This window comes from Eumetopias jubatus, unplaced genomic scaffold (genome assembly GCF_037043125.1).
Source record: "Eumetopias jubatus isolate StellerSeaLion01/CBP00866 unplaced genomic scaffold, mEumJub1_p1.0 scaffold_8, whole genome shotgun sequence".
Lineage (NCBI taxonomy): Eukaryota > Metazoa > Chordata > Mammalia > Carnivora > Otariidae > Eumetopias > Eumetopias jubatus.
The window spans coordinates 131530313-131548224 of record NW_028274814.1 but is presented as its reverse complement, the minus strand read 5'-3'; the positions used below and the strand labels follow the sequence as shown (position 1 = coordinate 131548224).

Genomic DNA, 17912 nt, shown 5'->3' with positions numbered 1-17912 from the left:
GTAAGGGGCTCCCTGGAAGGCTGGGTGAAAAGGGAGGTCTCCGAGGGTGTGAGAAGTGCTGGGGACACCTCAAAGGACATGTTTGTGTCGGGCTCCTATGGGCAGCAAGGCGCCTATTAAGAGGCACTGGGTGTGTTCACGTGTGCGTGTGTGAGTGCACGCGCGCGTGTGTGAGTGTGTCTGCTACCGAGACACCCACACCGCCCCACCCCACCCCCCAGCGGAGGAGGGAGATCTTTATCTGGTCCCCTAGGTGCTTCAGGAGTTTCAGAGTTTCTCACCAGCTTGCTCTCTCCCCGTCCCCACCCCAGGCCTTGCCCCCTCCATCCTCTGCACAGGAAGTGGGCTGGCCCTGGGGTTTGAGTCTTTGCCGGCCTCATCAGCCAACTACTACCTGGGCTGCTGCAGTCGGAGTTGGAGCAGGGCCCTGGGGAGATGGCTGTGGACCCAGCAGTGGAGAGATCCCAAGAGCGTGCGTGGCATCCCCATGTTTCAGCCAGGTGACTTTGCCCTCACTCTGCCCCCGTCTGGTTCCCAGCGACCTGGGGGGGGGGGGGGCTCCCTCTCGGCCCTGCCACCAGCCCAGGGCTGGAAGTGAAGGTCATGGCACAACTTTCAGCTCTCGCTTAGATGCCCCAGGAGATTCTGCTGGAAATTCCATCTCCCAGCCCTCCCGGCCCCCAGCCTTGTCTTGAAATCCCTCAAGGATGAGGCAGGTCCTGATCTCATGGCTTTTGGCTTGAGAAGAACCTGGTCCCTAGTTTGGGGCTACCCCTCTTTCCCAGCCCATCCCTGGGGAAGCTGGGGGCTGCTCTGGGACGAGGGGCCTCCCAACCCAGAAGGGGTGAGGAAAGAGGCAGGAAGACTGGGGGGTGGGAGGCCAGCTGAGCCCCAGATGGAGGGCACTGGGATGTGGGGTGGGGGGACACGCGAGCCCCCTGCTTGCGGCTGTGGAAGGGGACCCACGCTGGGGAGGGACCCACACTGGGGCGGCATCCCTGTGTAAAGTGCTCCTTAAGAGGCTGTGGGGTGGGAGCGGAGGGAGGGAGCCCCTCTGAGACTTGGCCATGAAGTAGGGTTGCCTCCTCTCCGGGAGCCCTGGGTGGGGGGGCCAGACCGGCATGTTTGAGTCCGGATTTGTCCCTCCCTTGGCCATGTGAGCGGGCAGGTCAGTACTGTCTCTAGGCACCACTGGAGGGGATGGGACTCCATCTCTGGAGCTGCCCTCTCTCCTGGGGAATGAGGCCTCCTGCCCTGAATGGTGTTAGGAGCACCGCAGGGGTGGGGTGGGGTGGCTGAGGGGCAGAGCCACTTCTGAGGGTCCCCCTTCCTAGTCCCACAGCCGGGACTCCGAGCCCAGCTGGGGAGATGCTCTGGAGTTAAAGAGCAAGGGGCCAGCCCCCCTGCCCCGCCCGTCTGCCCACCACCCTGTGTGTGTGTGGGGGGGGGGGGCCAGGAGGACCAGGGGAGATGGCACCCATCACGGCCAGCGGTCTGGCTGCCGTGCTCCTGCTTCTGGTCCTCGCCCCGCCCCCCGGCGCCCCACGGCCCACAGTGTCAGCCCCGGCGGTGGCGGGAAATCAGGCGGTACTGACCCGGTTCAACCCCCGGCTCGGCCGCACAATGGCCTGGGCGAGAGGCTTACCGGCCTTGGTCTCCTCATCTGAGAAAAGGAGTCATAATGGTACCTACTCCCAGGGTTGCTGTGGGGACCAAGTGAGGTGATATCTGCTGAGTGCTAAGGACCCAGGCACAGAACGAGAGCCGAGTATTAGTCACCATCCCTGTCACCATCATCACCATCGTCATCATCATTGTCCCCGTCATTATCATCTCCTCACTTGGAATCAGATGACTGGCTTTGAGTCCAGCTCCCCGGGCAGCGCTGAGCTCAGTCTCGGCATCTGTCAAAGGGGGGTGATGACAGCCACCTTCCAGGGTTGCGGTGGGGACCTCATGAGTCAGTGAGTGTGGTTGTGCAGCCGTGAAGGGCAGGGTGCGTGGGTGTGCTTGAGAACCTGGGACCTATGGTGCTTAGGACTCAGAGGTCCTGCTTGCTCTCCCTGAGGCTGGGCCCGTGGCCTTGAGCAGGTTCCTTAGCCTCCCTGGGTCTCAGTGCCCTGCTCTGCTGGAGGGTGTAGCCTCAGCACTGGCCAGGAGCCCTCCCTGCCCCGACCGGCTCTGGAATAGCCCATGCTCCCCTCCCTGTGCCCTTTGCCATTGTGATGTACATCGCCGCACCCTTTCTGCTATGAGTGGCAGGGAACTCATTTTAGACAATGCTTCTGCTCCAGCCAGCTTGCCTCTGCTGGGGCTGTGGTTTGGCCTTGACCTTCCTGTGATCTTGCACGCCTTTGCCCCGACCCTCCTCCCCTCATCCTGAGGCTCTATACCAGGTCCTGTCCTTGGCATGGGGTTGTCTTGCTGGCTGGTGCTGGCCTGGGGTGACGCCCTCCAGGGAGAGGATAGTGCCCATGCTCCAGGGCCATGATTGAGTGAGTAGGGGGGCACAGGAGGGCTTGCTGGACCCCTTGAGGATCCCAATGCCGTGCCCTGTGCTGTGTGTGGGGGGGGTGGTTCCCAAGGAAAAAGGCAACCAGCCCCCATCCCCTACCCCCACTGGGGAGCTCCCGCTCCTGCGGGGATGGTGGGCCGGGCAAGGAGGAGCCCATAGGTACCTCTCTGGGCTCCTTTTCGAACCCAAGCCAGACACCTGACAGTTGGCCTGTGCCCTTGCTGGGCCCTGACTCCGCGACTCCAGGGCCCGGAGGCTGTTGGCCTTACCTCTGGGACCGGTGCCCGGGGCGGGGTCTGGGCAGGGCCGAAGGACATGAGGGAATAGGCCCTGGGGGTGAGTGAGCCGGGAATGAAATCCCAACTCTGCCTCTTCTGTGCACGTGACCTTGGCAGGTTAATGACTCAGAGCCTTAGCTCCTTCGTCTGTGTAAGCGGTTAGATAATACAAGCACCCAGCCCCCAGGCTGCTGGGAAGAGAAGATGATCTAGTGTGCGTAAAATGCTGGGCACAGCCTGAGTGCTCAGTACACCCCACGAGTGTTGCTGGGACATAGTCAGTACATGAGTATCGAGCATGTCAACTGTCTCGGTGGTGGGGGAAGATATAGTCAGAGAAGTTACGGGAGCCCCTCCCTGCCCGGGCTCTGGGCTGTCTGCCTTGGCGCAGATTCCACATCTGCCTCTTATCAGCTGTATGACTTTGGGCAGTTTGCTTTATGTCCCTGTACCTCAGTTTCCCCATCTGAAAATGCAGATAATAAGAGTATCTCCGATAGAGTTCTTACTGCTTCATTTAAAGAGTTTAAGTCAGCCTGGCATCTAGGAGCCTCCCGATGAGGGCTTTAGGTGTGATTAAGGGGGCAGTAGGGCAGAGAAGAGGTGAGCTCTAATCCCAGCTCTGTGCTGGCCTCCCTATGTGGACCTGAGCAAATCTTTCCTTTTTCTGGGCCTCAGTTTCCCCAGCTTTTGAACAAGGAGGTGGGCTCACTCAGAGAGCCCTTTCAGCCCTGACAATGTATGGCTCCCTGAATCCCTAAAGGAAGGAGGTGTGTGGGGGGCCGAGGGATCAGCAGGTGCAAAGGCCCTGAGGCTGGATGGTGTTGGCTTGGTAGAGAGCAGAACGAGGCACCCTGAGATGGGCAGGGCTCAGCCTGCCTCTCGGAGTGGTGAGGGACCTGGAGCAGGTGTTCACTTGTGCTTTCTCCCCTTCTTCCTCCCTCTAGGGCTCCCTTCCCCAGCTCCCACCCATGGATGTGATGGCAGCTCCTGGTCTGTCCTGGTGTCTGTCCCTCCCTGTCTTCCTCCTGGCCCTGGCCATCCCTCGTGGATCCACAGCAGTGAATGGTGAGGACCCTGGCATCTGGATAGCTGCGCTTTCTCTTGGGAAGGCGGCCAACACCCTTGTAGAACCCCTTTCAGGACCCCTGCTTCTCGGCAGAGTCCTGGCAGCAGGGGCAGGGGGCAGGGGAGGAGGGAGGCAAGGGCAATGGGACCAGAGATCAGGCGTCCACCTTCTCCCTTGGCCCTTCTGTCCCGTCCCTGCTGCACCCATGTGTCTCCCCACGCCAAAGGCAGACACTGGCTTTTCATGCCCGCTCTGCCTCGGCCTGCCCATGGGGCCTTGCAGGTTCTGGGGCTCAGTGTTGTCCTCTCTGAAATGGATCCACTGAGTTCCTTTCTGCCCAGCAGGGTTGTCTCCCTCCTCATCTGGTAGGCACAGGGTGCAAGGAACAGGGTGGTGGGCGAGCCCTGGGGGGGCTGTGGACACCCCGCGGCCAGCCACTCATGCCTCATCCTGTCAGCAGACACCTCCAAGCTCACATGCTTCTACAACTCAAAAGCCAACATCTCCTGTGTCTGGAGCTGGGATGGGGACCCGCAGGCCACGTCCTGCAAGATCCACGCTCATCCGGATAGACGGTTAGTGTGGGGTTGACCAGCAAAACGGCAACATCTCAGGATTGGGAAGTGGTGGTTCTTATCATCACTGGTGTTTAGACTCTCGGGATTCCTTACTGGTAGATGCCAAGATGTTGCACTTTGAGAATTTGGACTGATAGGGACCCACAGACTCTTGGTATCACAGATGTCTGGAAAGTGTAGCAGTCTGATGTTTAGATTCCTAGAACCAGGGTGGAAGTGAGCAGTGGGGGTCCAGTCTACAGGGGAGGGGCCGGGGACGAGCTAGACAGGGTAGTTTGGGGACACTGGGCTGTGAGGCTGATGGGCCAAGGTTAGAGTCGATTTAGAAGCAAGGGGGTGGTCAGAAAGGGGGCTCCCCAAGCTTTTTGCGAGACTCCTAGGGCAGCTGTGGCAACAGGGGCCTGGGGCATGGTTGAGAGCCTGGGGGCTGGGAGGGAGTCAGGGAAGGGTCTGCCATGATCTGGACATCCTGGTGGCAACAGCAAAGGTGCCTTTGGGTTTGGCCATGGCCTTGGGTAGGTGGTGATTCCACAGGGTTCCAAAGGCTCCTTCCAGCTCCATGGGAAGACTATGGAGGGCTTTAGGTGGGGGATGTCCTGAACTGCTTGTTTCTCGAAGGTCACTGTGGCTCCTGTGGGCCCAGGCTGGGGAGGGCAAGAAGAGGTGCTCGTGATGGGAGGTGAAACAGGTGGGGGAACGGGGGTCTCTACCAAGGTTGGCATAGAGCCCCGCACAGACTGGCCTTGCTGCATGGGGGGCCGTCCCGAGGGCTGGCTCTGGGGGGGGTCCCTCCTTTTGTCCTAAGAAAGTTCTTTTGCCTTGAAAGGCCTTGGAACAAATCCTGTGAGCTGCTGCCGGTGAGCCTGGCATTGTGGGTCTGTCACCTGATCCTTGGATCCCCAGATGTGAGTAGTGGGAGCTGAGAAGAGAGCCCCGGGGAGGCCAGGGGCAGAGGCGGGTTCTGCCAGGGGCAGAGCTGGGGCCCAGCGAGCCCAGTGGCTTTAGCTACAGACCACGGCACAGCAGCCTGCCCGGAGCAAGAGAGGCGGAAGGAAGCAGGGCAGTGTCCAAAGGCCAGAACTCAGGGCCGATTGGGGGTTGAGGGATCTGTGGTCTGAGAAGCTCGGTCATTCTGCCTCTGCTTCACCGCCTCCCCCATGTTTTGTGCGTCCTGTGACACTTCTGTACGCCTCATCAGGTGGGGGGGGCCGCCCACCAACGACAACACCGCCTCTGACTCTTCCCAAGGTCTTGGCAAATGCAGGGCAACGTGGGCTTAAAAGTGCGGATCCCAGAGCTGAAGGTCTGGGGGCCAGCCCTGGCTTCATCGTAACGCCCGCTGGGTGACATCGGGCAACTCCTGAGTCCTAGGCTGCCCTAGTCAGAATGGCAAGAATGATGGCACCTGCCTCATAGAGCTGTCCTGTGGGTTAAAGCCCTAGGCACCCCACCCAGAAGAGAGCATGCACTTGACTTTGTAGTCCATGGATCCTTGCGACTTTGTGGGTGGGCCCCAGCACTGTCCCCTTCTTATCAGTGAGGAAACTGAGGCTCAGAGGCCCTGCCAGGGAGGGGAGAGAGCTGCAATTGAACCCTCTAGATGGGCTGCCTCTAGATGGGCGTGCGGCCATGTCCATGCGGGCGTGCACCAAATTATTATCTGTCACGCTCTCCTCGGCAGCGGCGGACACCAGGGCTGCCCAGACCACATTTTCCAGCCGTCATCAGGTCGTACCCATTCTTAAGGGGCAGGAGGATGTGGAGATGGGCTCACACGGCTGGAGCCAGACGGCTGTGCCTGTCCCCGTGAGCTCTGCAGAGGGTCTGCCCTCAGATCCTGGCCCCACCGTTTCCTAGCTGTGCGATGTCAGGCAAGGCCCTAGCCTCTCGGAGCTTCAGCCTTCTCAGCTGCAGGATGAGAAGAGCCACAGTGCCTGTCCCGTAGGGTGATGGGAGAGTTAAATGAGAGAACGTGTGTCCAGCACGCAGAAGAGCGCCTGGGACGGAGGAAGAGCCCAACACAATGTATTCCTGGCATCTTTACAACGACTGTGATCATACTAATAATGATGATAATACCATCATTATCTGGAAACATCAGGCCCCCAGAGCAGCCGGACGCAAGCAGGGGCAGGGTCCTTGGGGTGGAGAGGGAGGAATTATTCCCAGCTCTGGGGACTCTGATGATCAGGTTCAAGGTTTGCTCAGGGTAGGTCCTGTGGCAAGTAGGTCAGAGGGACTGTGCTCGGGGTCCTGGAGCTGAAAACACCCTCTCGGAACCCAGAGCACAGATCTGGAGAGGACCTGAGGCCCAGGGCCGGGGCTCCGTGGGGGCAGCGGCTGCAGAGGCCTGGCTTTGAATCCGGACGCCCCTGCTGACCACATGTGTGACTTCGGGCTTCTCACCTGCATTAGGAGGATGGATTGCTATGAGAATCAGCCAGAGAAGTGCCTAAGGCACCTGAGCAGTGCCTGCCCTCAGGAGATGCTCACCGCCTGGCCATTTCCTTCCCAAAAAAGTCAGGATGTGGGAATGGGGAGAGGTAGGCTTTCACACTCAAAACTAGTACACAGGTACAGTTCCAGACCTGCCTTTTCTTGGGGGCTCATCCTGCCTGCACGTCTCTTGTGATGGGGAACGCCCTCCCTTCCAAGGCAGCTCACTTCACTTTAGATCACGGGTCAAATTCCGCTTGCTGTCTGTTTTTGTCAATAAAGTTTTATTGGTACACAGCCATGCCCGTTCCCCTACAGGGTGTCTCTGACTGCTTTTTACAGGCCAGCAACAGAACTGAGTAGTTGTGACTGAGACCGTTTGACGTGCAAAGCTAGAAATATTTACTCTCCGCACCCTCACAGAAAAAGCCTGCCGACTCCTGCCTTAGTTGGTGGGGCTTGTGAAGGCCCCCACTTTTGTTGCGGCCTTTGTCTTCCCGCGACCCTGTCCTCCCCGCCCCCCATCCCTACCATGTCCTTCCCTTGCAGGCTCAGAGCCTGACTGCAGCTGACATCGTCCGCATGAGCGTGATGTGCTACGAAGGGGAAAGGTGGAAGACACGGATGACCCAGGACTTCAAGCCCTTTGAGAACCGTGAGTGAGGAATTGGGAAGGGTCGGGGGGCTGGGGCGGGCTAGGAACCTCCTGTCCTGTCTTTCTGTCTGGGACCCTCCCCATTCCGGTCTCTCTCCATACCCACGTGTGACCTCTCACTGCCCGCTGCCCTCGGGACGTAGTCCTGGCTCCTTCCCCCGGTATTCATAGCTCCGGATCTGGCCCTGGCTTCCCAATCTAGCACCCCGCCTCTCGTGGCCTGTATTCCCATCACAACCAAAGGTCAGCTCTCTGAATTCAGCTTGCCCATCCGTGCCTCTGAGCCCTTGACTTTGCGGGTGCCGCAGCCCGGAAGGCTCTTCCCACCAGGAAAGTTCCCACTCACTCTTCAAGGCTCTGTGAGGAGTCACCTCCTCCAGGAGGCCTTCCCAGACCCTCTCAGTCCATCGTACCTCCTCTTTCAGGGTGTTTATGTTTTTTCAGGGTCCTCACTGCCTGATTCTGGGACTGTCTCCCTCACTGGGCTGTGAGCTCCCTGAGGGCAGAGCGTCTGTCATCCCTATGTCTCTACTCCAAGTACCCGGCACCAGGCCTTATCCTGGCAGGGCTCTGGGAAGGTGTTTTGAATGACTGGGTGCCCAGCCCCGTCCCCAGACCATCTCTAGGGGAGGCCATCTCTAAGGGAGAAAGGGCGAGATCTAGGCAGGGTTCTCAATGCAGCCCTGCCTTGACTGAATGTGGTCTGCCCAGCAGATCATTTCACACAGCTGAGCCTCAGTTTGCCCATCAAGAATGGGGAGAATCGGTTACCTGCCGGACCCTGGTTGCTGTAAGGAGTTTGTGAGACAGACACAGAAACCGCTTAGCACATGCTCAATAGACATTCACTCAGTGTTATTCGTGTAGTTCTACAGAGTTCCAGAATTATAAAAACTTAGGTCAGTTTAACTTCAGAATCATAAAATCTTATAATCCTATAAGGTTACTGAGATTCAATTAAATTACACGAGATGATCCAGGTAAAGCTCTCGGATCCATTCTGGATGCAGAGAACCGTGGCCTTGACTTTTTTGTCATACAGCAGATACTTAATCCGGCGCCTATGACGTGCCAGGTAATGCTCCAGGTGCCAGGGATACCTCGGAGACCACAGTCCCTGCCCTCACTGAGCTCACGGTCCGGTGGGGGAGACAGAAAATGAACAAAGAACCCCAAATAGATATTTGATATGTCAGGTGGGGCTAAGGGCTGGGCAGGGAAATAAAACAGGTGAGGGGGTAGAGAGTGGTGGGTGGCGGGGGAAGGCTTCTCCACGCAGGGTCTCTGTGGGGGAGGGCAGCCGGGAGGGAGAAATAGTAGGTGCAAAGATGAGGCGGGGTGCTTCTGAGCTTTACCCCCTCAGCAGGGTCACCCAGCATCCCCTGAGCTCACTCTCCCTTCCTCTCTCCTGCCTCAGTTCGCCTGATGGCCCCCGACTTGCTCCAAGTCACCCACGTTGGGACCCACAAATGCAACATAACCTGGAAAGTCTCTCAGTCTTCCCACTACATTGAAAGTTACCTGGAGTTTGAGGCCCGGACGAGGTCCCTGGGCCAGAGCTGGGAGGTGAGTGCACGGCCCAGCCCGGACCTGCCCGGGCTCCTCTCTGCTGTCCTGGTCGCCCTGTCCATCCTTCATGTCAGCAAAGCCACGGCAGCCCCCAGGCAGCCCCTGCCGCTCTCCTGTACTGCCTGCTCTGGCCTCCCCCGCCCTGTATGTGCCCCCGACAACCCAGGGGTTCCAGCTGGTGGCAGATGCTAGAGCAAGAGTTTCCAGAGCTGAGGGGCAGGTGACTGCCCTCTGAGATTTCAGGGGCCCTGGGAAGCCACCTGTCCGTGCTTCAAACCCAGTGTGGTCCACAGCCACTGGGGTCCGCCGCTTCCCCACCCCGGATTTGCTCACTCAACACTTACTGAGTCCTTACTAGGCGCTGGGTGCTGGCTGGGTGCTGGCGCATGCTGGCCGCTGAAAAGAGAGTGGAGGGCGACCCTGACAAGCTTCCCCCCCCCCCCACCCCGAGCTCTGGAAACTCACATGGGGGGTGGGAAGGCAGTCTGCAAACAGGGAGACTGGAGACTATGGGATATTGAGAAGGGTTATCAAGGAAACGAGGTGGGACTCCACATTCGGGAGGGCCTGGGGCAGGCTACTTCAGACAGGGGGTGCCACCGAAGCCATGACGTGGCCTGCGTGTCTGAAGGACGGGGGGAAAAAGCGAAAAGAGTGATCCAGGGGTGGGAGAGGTCTCTGGAAAAACGCTCTTCCTGGTTGCGTGGCAAATAGACAGACTGTAGCAGAGTTGAGCTGGAAGCTGGGAGACCACCTCCTGCCTGAGATGGGGGGAGGAGAGAGGGGAGAAGGGGAAGGGTCCAGAATCGGTTCTGGTTCGGCAGGTGAAACCAGCTGGTTGGCAGCAGGCTTTGTGTGTGGAGGATGAGTGAGGGGGAGGGGTTCAGGATGCCCTTGGGGCTTGGGGCTGAGTGGTCAGGGATCGTGGGGGGAGAGGGATGGGGGGGCGGGGAGGAGGGTGGCTGGCCGGGAGGAAGGAAGGTGTTATCTGCTCAGCCTCCCAGTCAGCCCTGCCATGGGAGGTGAGGTGGGCCGTGGAGACCCCTCTGCTCTGACAGACCCCCGCCTGTCTCTGCCCCAGGAGGCCTCCGTGCTGATCCTCAGGCAGAACCAGCAATGGATTTGCCTAGAGACACTCACTCCAGGCACCCTGTATGAACTTCAAGTGCGAGTCAGGGCCCACCTAGGCAGCCACAAAGCTTGGAGTCCCTGGAGTCAGCCCCTGGCCTTCAGGACGGCAGGTACCAAGGACAGAAGGGGTTAGGACGGAGCTCAGATGGGAGGGGACGGCTGGGGTGTGGCCTGGGGGCAGCCGGTGGGGGAGGCCTGGGAGTGGGGTACAGGGCTCAGCCCCAGTCGTGCTCACCTGCTATTATAAGCTCACTCGCTGTGACCCTGCAGAGTGAGCAGTGTGGCCGGGGGCGGGCAGCTCGCACCTGGAAGCCTCAGTTTCCTTATCTATAAAGTGGGTATTGTTCTCCCCGGCAGGGCTGCTGTGATGAGGCACGCGATGTCCCTTGTCAGCCCTGTATAAAGCAGGTCTGCTGGGCTAGCCGGGACCTGCGAAGGCCTTGGGTCTGAGGTCAGCCTGTCCCTCAGCACCAGGGTGGCAGCAGGGGGATGCTGGAGTGATCTGGGCGAGCAGGGGCGCCGCTCTAACCCCTCTCCCTGCTTCTCCTCCCGCTCCTGGGTAGCCTCAGGGAAGCAGACTCTGCCCTTTCCTTGGTTTGGCGCCATCATCGTGGGCGTTACCACTGCCTTTGGCTTTATCATCTTGGTCTACTTGTTGGCCACCTGCCAGTACATCGGACCATGGTAAGAGCCCTCCTTTCCCGCTCCTTTGTGCTCTCATCTGACACACACACCCCCTGCCAGGTCAGGCCCCGGGCTGAGCCCCCTGCCCCGACACACCAGTGTTCCCTCCGCCCTCCCCAAAGTCCTCCTTGCCTAACACCTGGGAGGTGAGTGCATGGCACTTGTCACCCCAAAGATGGAATCCCAGAGAACCAGCCTGAGGGGAGCAGGGCGGGGCGGAGGCGGGGGAAAGCCCCAGGGAGGCCCCGCCCAGAGCATTACTCTTGGGTGTTGAGTACACATACACACATGTGTGCAAATGCCAACTCTCTCTATGTGTGTGTCCTCATGGATCTCTCTAGGTCCTGGCATTCATTAGCTTATTCCTTTATTAGTTGAGAGCGCCAGCTCAGTGCCAGGCTTGGCACCGAGTGCTGGGAATACAAGGGCAAACCACATGCATGCGGTTCCATCTTTATGGAGCTCATAGTCACGTGGGAGAAGGCAGATATTTATAAATCATACACAAATACAATGACACACCATAATGGGATGGTAAAGGAAGGTACTCGATGGATTGGAAACAGACAACGGGGAGAGGAACCTTGGCTGAGGGGTGGCTGGCAGAAGCATGCCCAAGGAAGTGATGATTCCCTTGAAATCCGAAGGAGGAGCTAACCAGGCAGGTTGGAGGGGGTGGGGAGTGCATCAGAAACAGAAGAAACAGGGTGTGCAAAGGCCTTACATGGGAAGGAGGGAGGAGCATTACAACAACTGAGAGTTCAGGGAGGCAGGTGTGGTTGGAGACCAGAAGGGGATGCATATAGATACTGGGGAACTCAGCTTGGCAAGCAGAGCATGGGTTGGAATTCAGCACCCACTCAATACCCCCCTAAAATCAGGTGCCCTTAAGCAGTGCACAACCTGAACCACCATCCATGAGAGCCTGGACAAGAAGACACACAATCTTGGCCTCTCTCCTACCTCCCGCCTCCTCGTTCACTCGACTCCAGACATCTGGCTCGGTGTGGTCCCTGACCACTCTGGGTCCTGTGGTCCCGCACCCCCACATCCTTCTTTGGCACAGCCCTCTGCCTTTTGTTTCCAAAAAATGAATGGTCGTGTTGCACCTTTGGTTCGTGTCTGTCTCCCTGTTGGAATGTCAGTTCCTTAAGATCAGGGACCTTCTCTGTCTGCCATTCTTATGTCCCCAGGACCCAGTCCAGTACCCTCCCTCACTGGGAATTCACTTGGTATTGATCCAACAGATGAATGTGGAGTGGCTCCGTACCCTCCCTTCAGGGCTGTGGGTGCCGGCAGGATACCGTGGCCCCCTTCCCTTCTCATCTTCCTTCTCTCCCTCCTCCTCCCCTGTTCAGGCTGAAGAAGGTTCTGAAGTGCCACATCCCAGACCCCTCGGAGTTCTTTTCCCAGCTGAAGTCAGAGCATGGAGGAGATTTCCAGGTAGGAGTCTGGGGCTGGAGGAGAGCAGCACGCAGCTGGCTCAGGCTGGCAGGGGCGTGGCCAGAGGTGTGAGTGGGTGGGGGCACAGGAGGAGTGGGTCTGCACTTTGTGAAAGGGGACAAATACCGAAGTGAGCGGCCTCTCGGCTGGGTATGGGCCCCTTTCCCCAGCTCTGGCACCAACCTTCTCAGGCTGAAGAGTACCTCCCGTCTGAGCCAGACTGCCTGGCTTCTAATCCCGGCTCCAGCCCTTCCTGGCTGCGTGACCTTGGGCGCATTATGGAATGTCTTTGTGCTAGTTCGGGAGGGAAAGAGTGTTACTATGTGGATGGGCCCGAGATCATGCCTGGCGCACAAGGGGCCCTGGCTAGAATTGCTGTCACCGGTCTGTTGACTGAGCAGGACTTGCCACTTCTCCACACCCTCCCCCGCCCCCCGCCCCGCTTGTGCAGACTCTCTTCATGGGCAGTGGTTCCTCTCCCCCCTGCAGAAAGCCCTAAGTGGGCTCCACACCCTATCCCCCATGGTCACAAGTCCTTGAGCCGCTTCTCATCAATTGATGTGGAGTCACTGGGAAAGTGCTGGCCCAGATAATAGTAACACTCTGAGCCCCATTTAAACCTCAGTCGCCTCCCTTCCCTGAGCCCACACTTGCTTCAGGAAGGAAGTGTCGCGGGGGAAGGGGGTTGTGGTGGGCTGCTTCTATCACCTTCCCCTCCCCAGGCTCTCTAGATTTGGCGGAGGATGAGATGGGAGTGGAGGGAGATCAGCAGGAGCGCCGAGGGGCTGGAAAGCCATACTGGGCCAGAGGTGTCAAGACTTGGCTTTGGAGTTCTCTATTACGGCCGATCAGTTGCCCCTTCTGGAATTCTTTGGAAAACTCCCAAGACTGGGGAGAGCTTACCTCTTGATGTGGGGGAATGTATCTCCTTAAAATTCTTCCTAAAGCCCTAAAGGTAGTGAGCGCCCCATCAACAGAGGCATTCTAGCAAGCCTTGGCTTACTATGTGTCAGAAATTTAGCAGAAGGGATTCCTGGTTGAAGGCTGGACTAGATGCATCCTTAGTCCTCTTCCAGGGTGAAATCTTTCTGATTCTATGGGACTAGGACATTTTGAGGTGGGAGTGGGCTCCATCATGGAGAGGGACAAACCACTCCATCTTCCCGTGAGTTCATCCCCCAGGTCTAGATGCTTGCTCCAGACCTAGGGTGTGGAGAGGGTTTCCCGAGGAAGCCCTGGGGAGGCACAGTGTGGTTGGGGATTGGGCCTGGCCAAGAGGGACCCCACCCTCTCCTCTGCATCTGGGGGGGAGGCCTGCTCCTCTCTCTCTCCCCCAGGACCTCTGGCTACCAGGCCACAAGGCCCACTGCCCCCCTGTCCATGGGACCCGGGCGTATGTGTGCCAGGGTGTGAGTGTGTGTGTGAAGAGGGATACATTTCTCTTCGCACCTGCCTCCCACCCCCACTTCAGGGCATTGTGGACAGAGGCCCCGGCCCAGGAAGTGGCTGACCACGCACACCTCTGAGAGGGGCCAGTGAGGCCCTGGCACACCAGTGCTGGCCACAAGCCTGGCCTCTCCTTCTTCTGGTTGCATGCCCAGCACCACCTGCCTGGCCCTGCCCCCTCCACTGCCTCTTCCAGTGCTGGACCCTCCCCCCCGCCCACCCCGCCGGACCTGCACTCTCCCTCTCTTCTCAGCCTGCTGGGCACTGGAGTGTGGGAGGAGCCCATCGGGCCTGGTCCCTGTGCCCAGGGGGACTCCAGTCCAGCTGCTGAGGGCTCCCGGGGCAGAGGGCTGTTGGGGTTCTCAACTGTAACCACCCGAGGCCCCCATCACACCCCCTGAGGGCCTGCTGTCCCTTACGCCTCTGTGGGTCGGCTGCCTTTCACCCTGGGCCAGGGACTTCTGCCTTCATTTTCTTATCTGACATCCTCCTGCTGGCCCACAGTAAGGAAGTTGGGAAACAGGGGGCTAAGTGTTGTGGAATTGAGGCTCAGAGAGGTGCAGTGAGCTGCCCAGGGTCACACAGTCAGTGAGGACCCGGGCTCTCCAGACTCCAGAGCCACTGGGAAGGGCTCTGGTGGGCACTTCCTTCTCTCTGTGGAGGGACTGTATGGCAGGTGGGGGCTGCACGGCACTGGGGAGGGGGGTGGAGAATTGCAGGACCATCTGCACCCACCAGAGATTTTGTCAGGGAGCCTGTTCCCAGCCCTGCCGCTGCTGGCTGTGTGATCAGGACCAGGCCACGTCCCCCCTCTGGACATCTGTAAAGTGAACAAGACGGGCTCCAGGGCCCTTTCGGCTTTGACACTGGTTTGTGGACTCCCACACTTGTGCTAGCCCCCACCAGATGCACGGAGGCTTTTCCCCTCTGCCCGGTGCCTAGTGTGGTGCCAGGCTCACAGCAGGCGCTCGAGAAACAGTCCCTCATCCAAACAACACATCCCCTGGGCATCTACAGGAAGCACCCTCCCTGGGCTGACCCCGAGTGTTCTCCAAGCCGGTTGTGGGGGGGGCGGGTACAGTCAGGGAGGCCTTCCTGGAGGTAGCAGCCCTGAGTAGACTGTAGTTAGGAATTGTTGCCAAGAGTCTGGAGGAGGCACCCCACTCACGTTCCATCTCCTCTCTCTACCGGCAGAAGTGGCTCTCCTCGCCCTTCCCCTCCTCATCCTTCAGCCCCAACACCCAGGCAGCCGAGATCTCCCCGCTGGAGGTGTTGGACGGGGACGCCAAGGCCACACAGCTCCTCCTGCAGCAGCAGCAGAAGGGGCCCTCACCCTCGACCGAGACCAGCGGCCACTCGCTGACCAGCTGCTTCACCAACCAGGGTTACTTCTTCTTCCACCTCCCTGACGCTCTGGAGATCGAGGCCTGCCAGGTGTACTTCACCTATGACCCCTGCACAGAAGAGACTGAGGAGGGCGGGCCCGGGGCGCCCGAGGGGCCTCTCCTCCCGCCCCTCCTGCCCCTGCCAGCGGAGGACGATGCTTACTGCACCTTCCCCCCGGGGGATGACCTGCTCCTCTTCTTTCCCGGTCTCCTGGGCGGCCCCGCACCCCCCAACCCCGCCCCGGGGGGCGCTGGAGCTGGTGAAAAGAAGCTGCCCCCCTCTCGGCAGGAGGGAGCTCCCAGAGACTGGGCCCTCCAGCCCCTGGTGCCTCCCACCCCGGGAGCGCCTGACCTGGGGGATAGCCAGCCACCCCCGGAGCATGCCCTACGGGAAGGAAGAGGGGAGGTCCCAGCCCCTGGCCCTGGGGAGGGGGTCAGCTTCCCCTGGGCTAGTCTCCCTGGGCAAGGCCAGGTCAGGGCCCCTGCCTCCTGCCTGACCCTGAATACTGATGCCTACCTGTCCCTCCAAGAGCTGCAGGATCAGGACCCGGCTTACTCAGTGTAGACGGATGACCAGGCAGGTCGCTGCCCACTGTTGTGCCGGGCCCAGGTGAGGGCTTTTTGTCCTCAAGCCTTGTCCACTGCTGAGTCACCCAGTGTCTAGCTACCCCCTGGACATCTCTGCCCCAAGGCCCCCACCCCCACCCCCACCCAGCCCTGCACACTCAGCTGTTGACTTCCAAAACCGTCATTGCTGCTCCCTGGTTCCGTGGCCCAAGCCAGGAACTGCAGCGGGTGGGGGCACTGGGACTCCCCTCATCTGCAGTGGGGTCCCATGGCTTTTGCCTCTAAAGCATCCCTCCTCCCCAGCCCCACAAGGACTCTTCACGGAGAGTTTTCGGGGTTCTCCAGGGATCTTCACTGTGTCCTCCTCCCTGGGTTTCGCGCCCCAGTCCCACCCCCTCCTGCCCATCCTCCACAGGGCAGCCAGAGTGCGCTCTCTGAACCACAAATACAGCTCTGCTGCCCCTTGTTTAAACCCTGCCATGGCTCCCTGCTGCCCTCACACCACTTCTTGGCCTGGCTCTTGCTCCTCCAGCATCATGCTGGGACATTCCCTTCTGGAACCCTCCCAGTGGTCCTACTGAGCCACTCGCAGCTCCCTCACGCCCCCACACCTTTGCACATGCTGTTCCCTGTACCTGCGGTGCTCTCTCCTCCCTCATCTAGGTGACAAACCCTCTGATGCCTCAAGGGTCTGTTCTGCTTCCCTTGAAGGGAGATACCGCCTCCATTAATGTGCCCAAACTTTGAGATTCAGTGCCCGAGGGGGTTCTCAGGGTCATGGGATGGCTGGACAAAGCGGCCCTGTCACTTCACCCTTGGGATCTCTTGTGACCTCGGCATGCTTAGCTCCTGGGTGCCTGCCACTGTGGCCCAAGTACGGTCGCAAATCCCTGGGGAAAGTCGACACTGGCTGGATCTTTCCATAGCGGTTTCACAGACTCGGGAGGCCTGCTGCTGGAAAGTAAACCCCTCCTAGTGGCAGGTTCTGAGGCTGTCAGAGAGAGTCTAGACCTTTACTGGAGGGATCCCTAATGCAGCTCAGGGGCTGGCACCCCCACACCCAGAAGAGCAGCTCGCTCACCGCACTTGACGGTGCGCTTGGCACCCTCATCGTATTCCCTGGATGAATTAATGAACTATCTGGGACCACCTTGCTTGGACTCCCTGTGCCCCGCTGCCCTCATACAGGGGGCACCATCCCCCTCTGAGGTCAAGACACAGAGAGGCGAAGCCCCATGCTCACTAGGTTCCAGAAGGCCCATTCCAGCAAGAGGCTCACCCCTTTCACGGCCATCCTCCCGGCAACACAAACACAGACACACACAGCTGGCCCCTTCCTTCTCGGTGCTCACCACCCCCTCTCCACTTCTCTTCCCTCTGTCCCTGGCACAGATCACACCCGTGATGTCTGCCACAACCTTCCTCTCACACTAGAAGCCCCGGCGAGGAAAGGACTGTCACGGGTCACCGAGTTGTGAGCGCGCTGTGCCTGCACTTATAGGCCCTGCGCCTAGCTGATTGGGTGGGTACCTGACACAAGCCCACCCATAGGCCGACAAGCAGCTTATGAACTGGCTCAGAACAGAAGCTCCGCCCAATCAGGGAGGCCGGGCCTGAACTGGCCAATCAGATTTCTCTCAGTCTTGAGCATTTGAACTCAGGGAAAGAGGGAGGTCCCTGGGAGCAGGTGCCTGGGGAGAAGGCGCTCAGAGAAACCTGCGGAGGAGGTCACCCCGGTTAGCAGAGGGCATCGGGCTCTGCTACCCAGACTCCTGCTGCCAGGGGGCCTGCTGACTGTTTGCTCAAGATTCTTGTTTTCCTTATGCCTGAAATAAACTCCCCTTTCCTGAGGGTGTCTGAGTCTTGGATCGTTACCACGGAAGAGCTTAATTACCGGGCTCCTTCCCACCTCCTGCCATACCAAGCCATGTGTTCCGAGCCAAGAGGCTCCTCAGTCCGGGCCTGAGCATCAGACCCAGCTCAGTGCCCAGACCCTTGCTCTGTGTCCCAGGGCAAACTGTGAAACCTCTCTGCGAGTCAGTTTACACTTTGAAGAGTTCTTGGGACAGTTACATTTCTCAAGCCTCGGGCATTAGTGCTATATGTATTTTCAGTGACCTTTGTGGGCCATCTCTGTTATTGTTGCCTTAAAATTT

General features: G+C 59.2%; 1 protein-coding gene across 2 annotated transcripts; it reads left to right on the top strand.

Annotated features, from left to right (window-relative positions):
- The first annotated feature begins 418 nt into the window (after window positions 1-418).
- IL2RB (interleukin 2 receptor subunit beta) lies at window positions 419-17606 on the top strand. 2 transcript variants are annotated; one of them, XM_028115400.2, is made up of 10 exons: window positions 419-500; window positions 3741-3861; window positions 4323-4437; window positions 5267-5345; window positions 7426-7531; window positions 8949-9097; window positions 10182-10341; window positions 10795-10915; window positions 12274-12358; window positions 14999-17606. In XM_028115400.2, the coding sequence occupies exons 2-10, from the start codon at window positions 3765-3767 to the stop codon at window positions 15752-15754; spliced, it is 1668 nt and encodes a 555-aa protein (XP_027971201.1). In that variant the 5' UTR covers window positions 419-500; window positions 3741-3764; the 3' UTR covers window positions 15755-17606. The 2 variants fall into 2 exon arrangements, with proteins under 2 accessions (XP_027971201.1, XP_027971200.1); XM_028115399.2 differs by having other exon boundaries at window positions 4320-4437.
- Window positions 17607-17912: the final 306 nt, after the last annotated feature.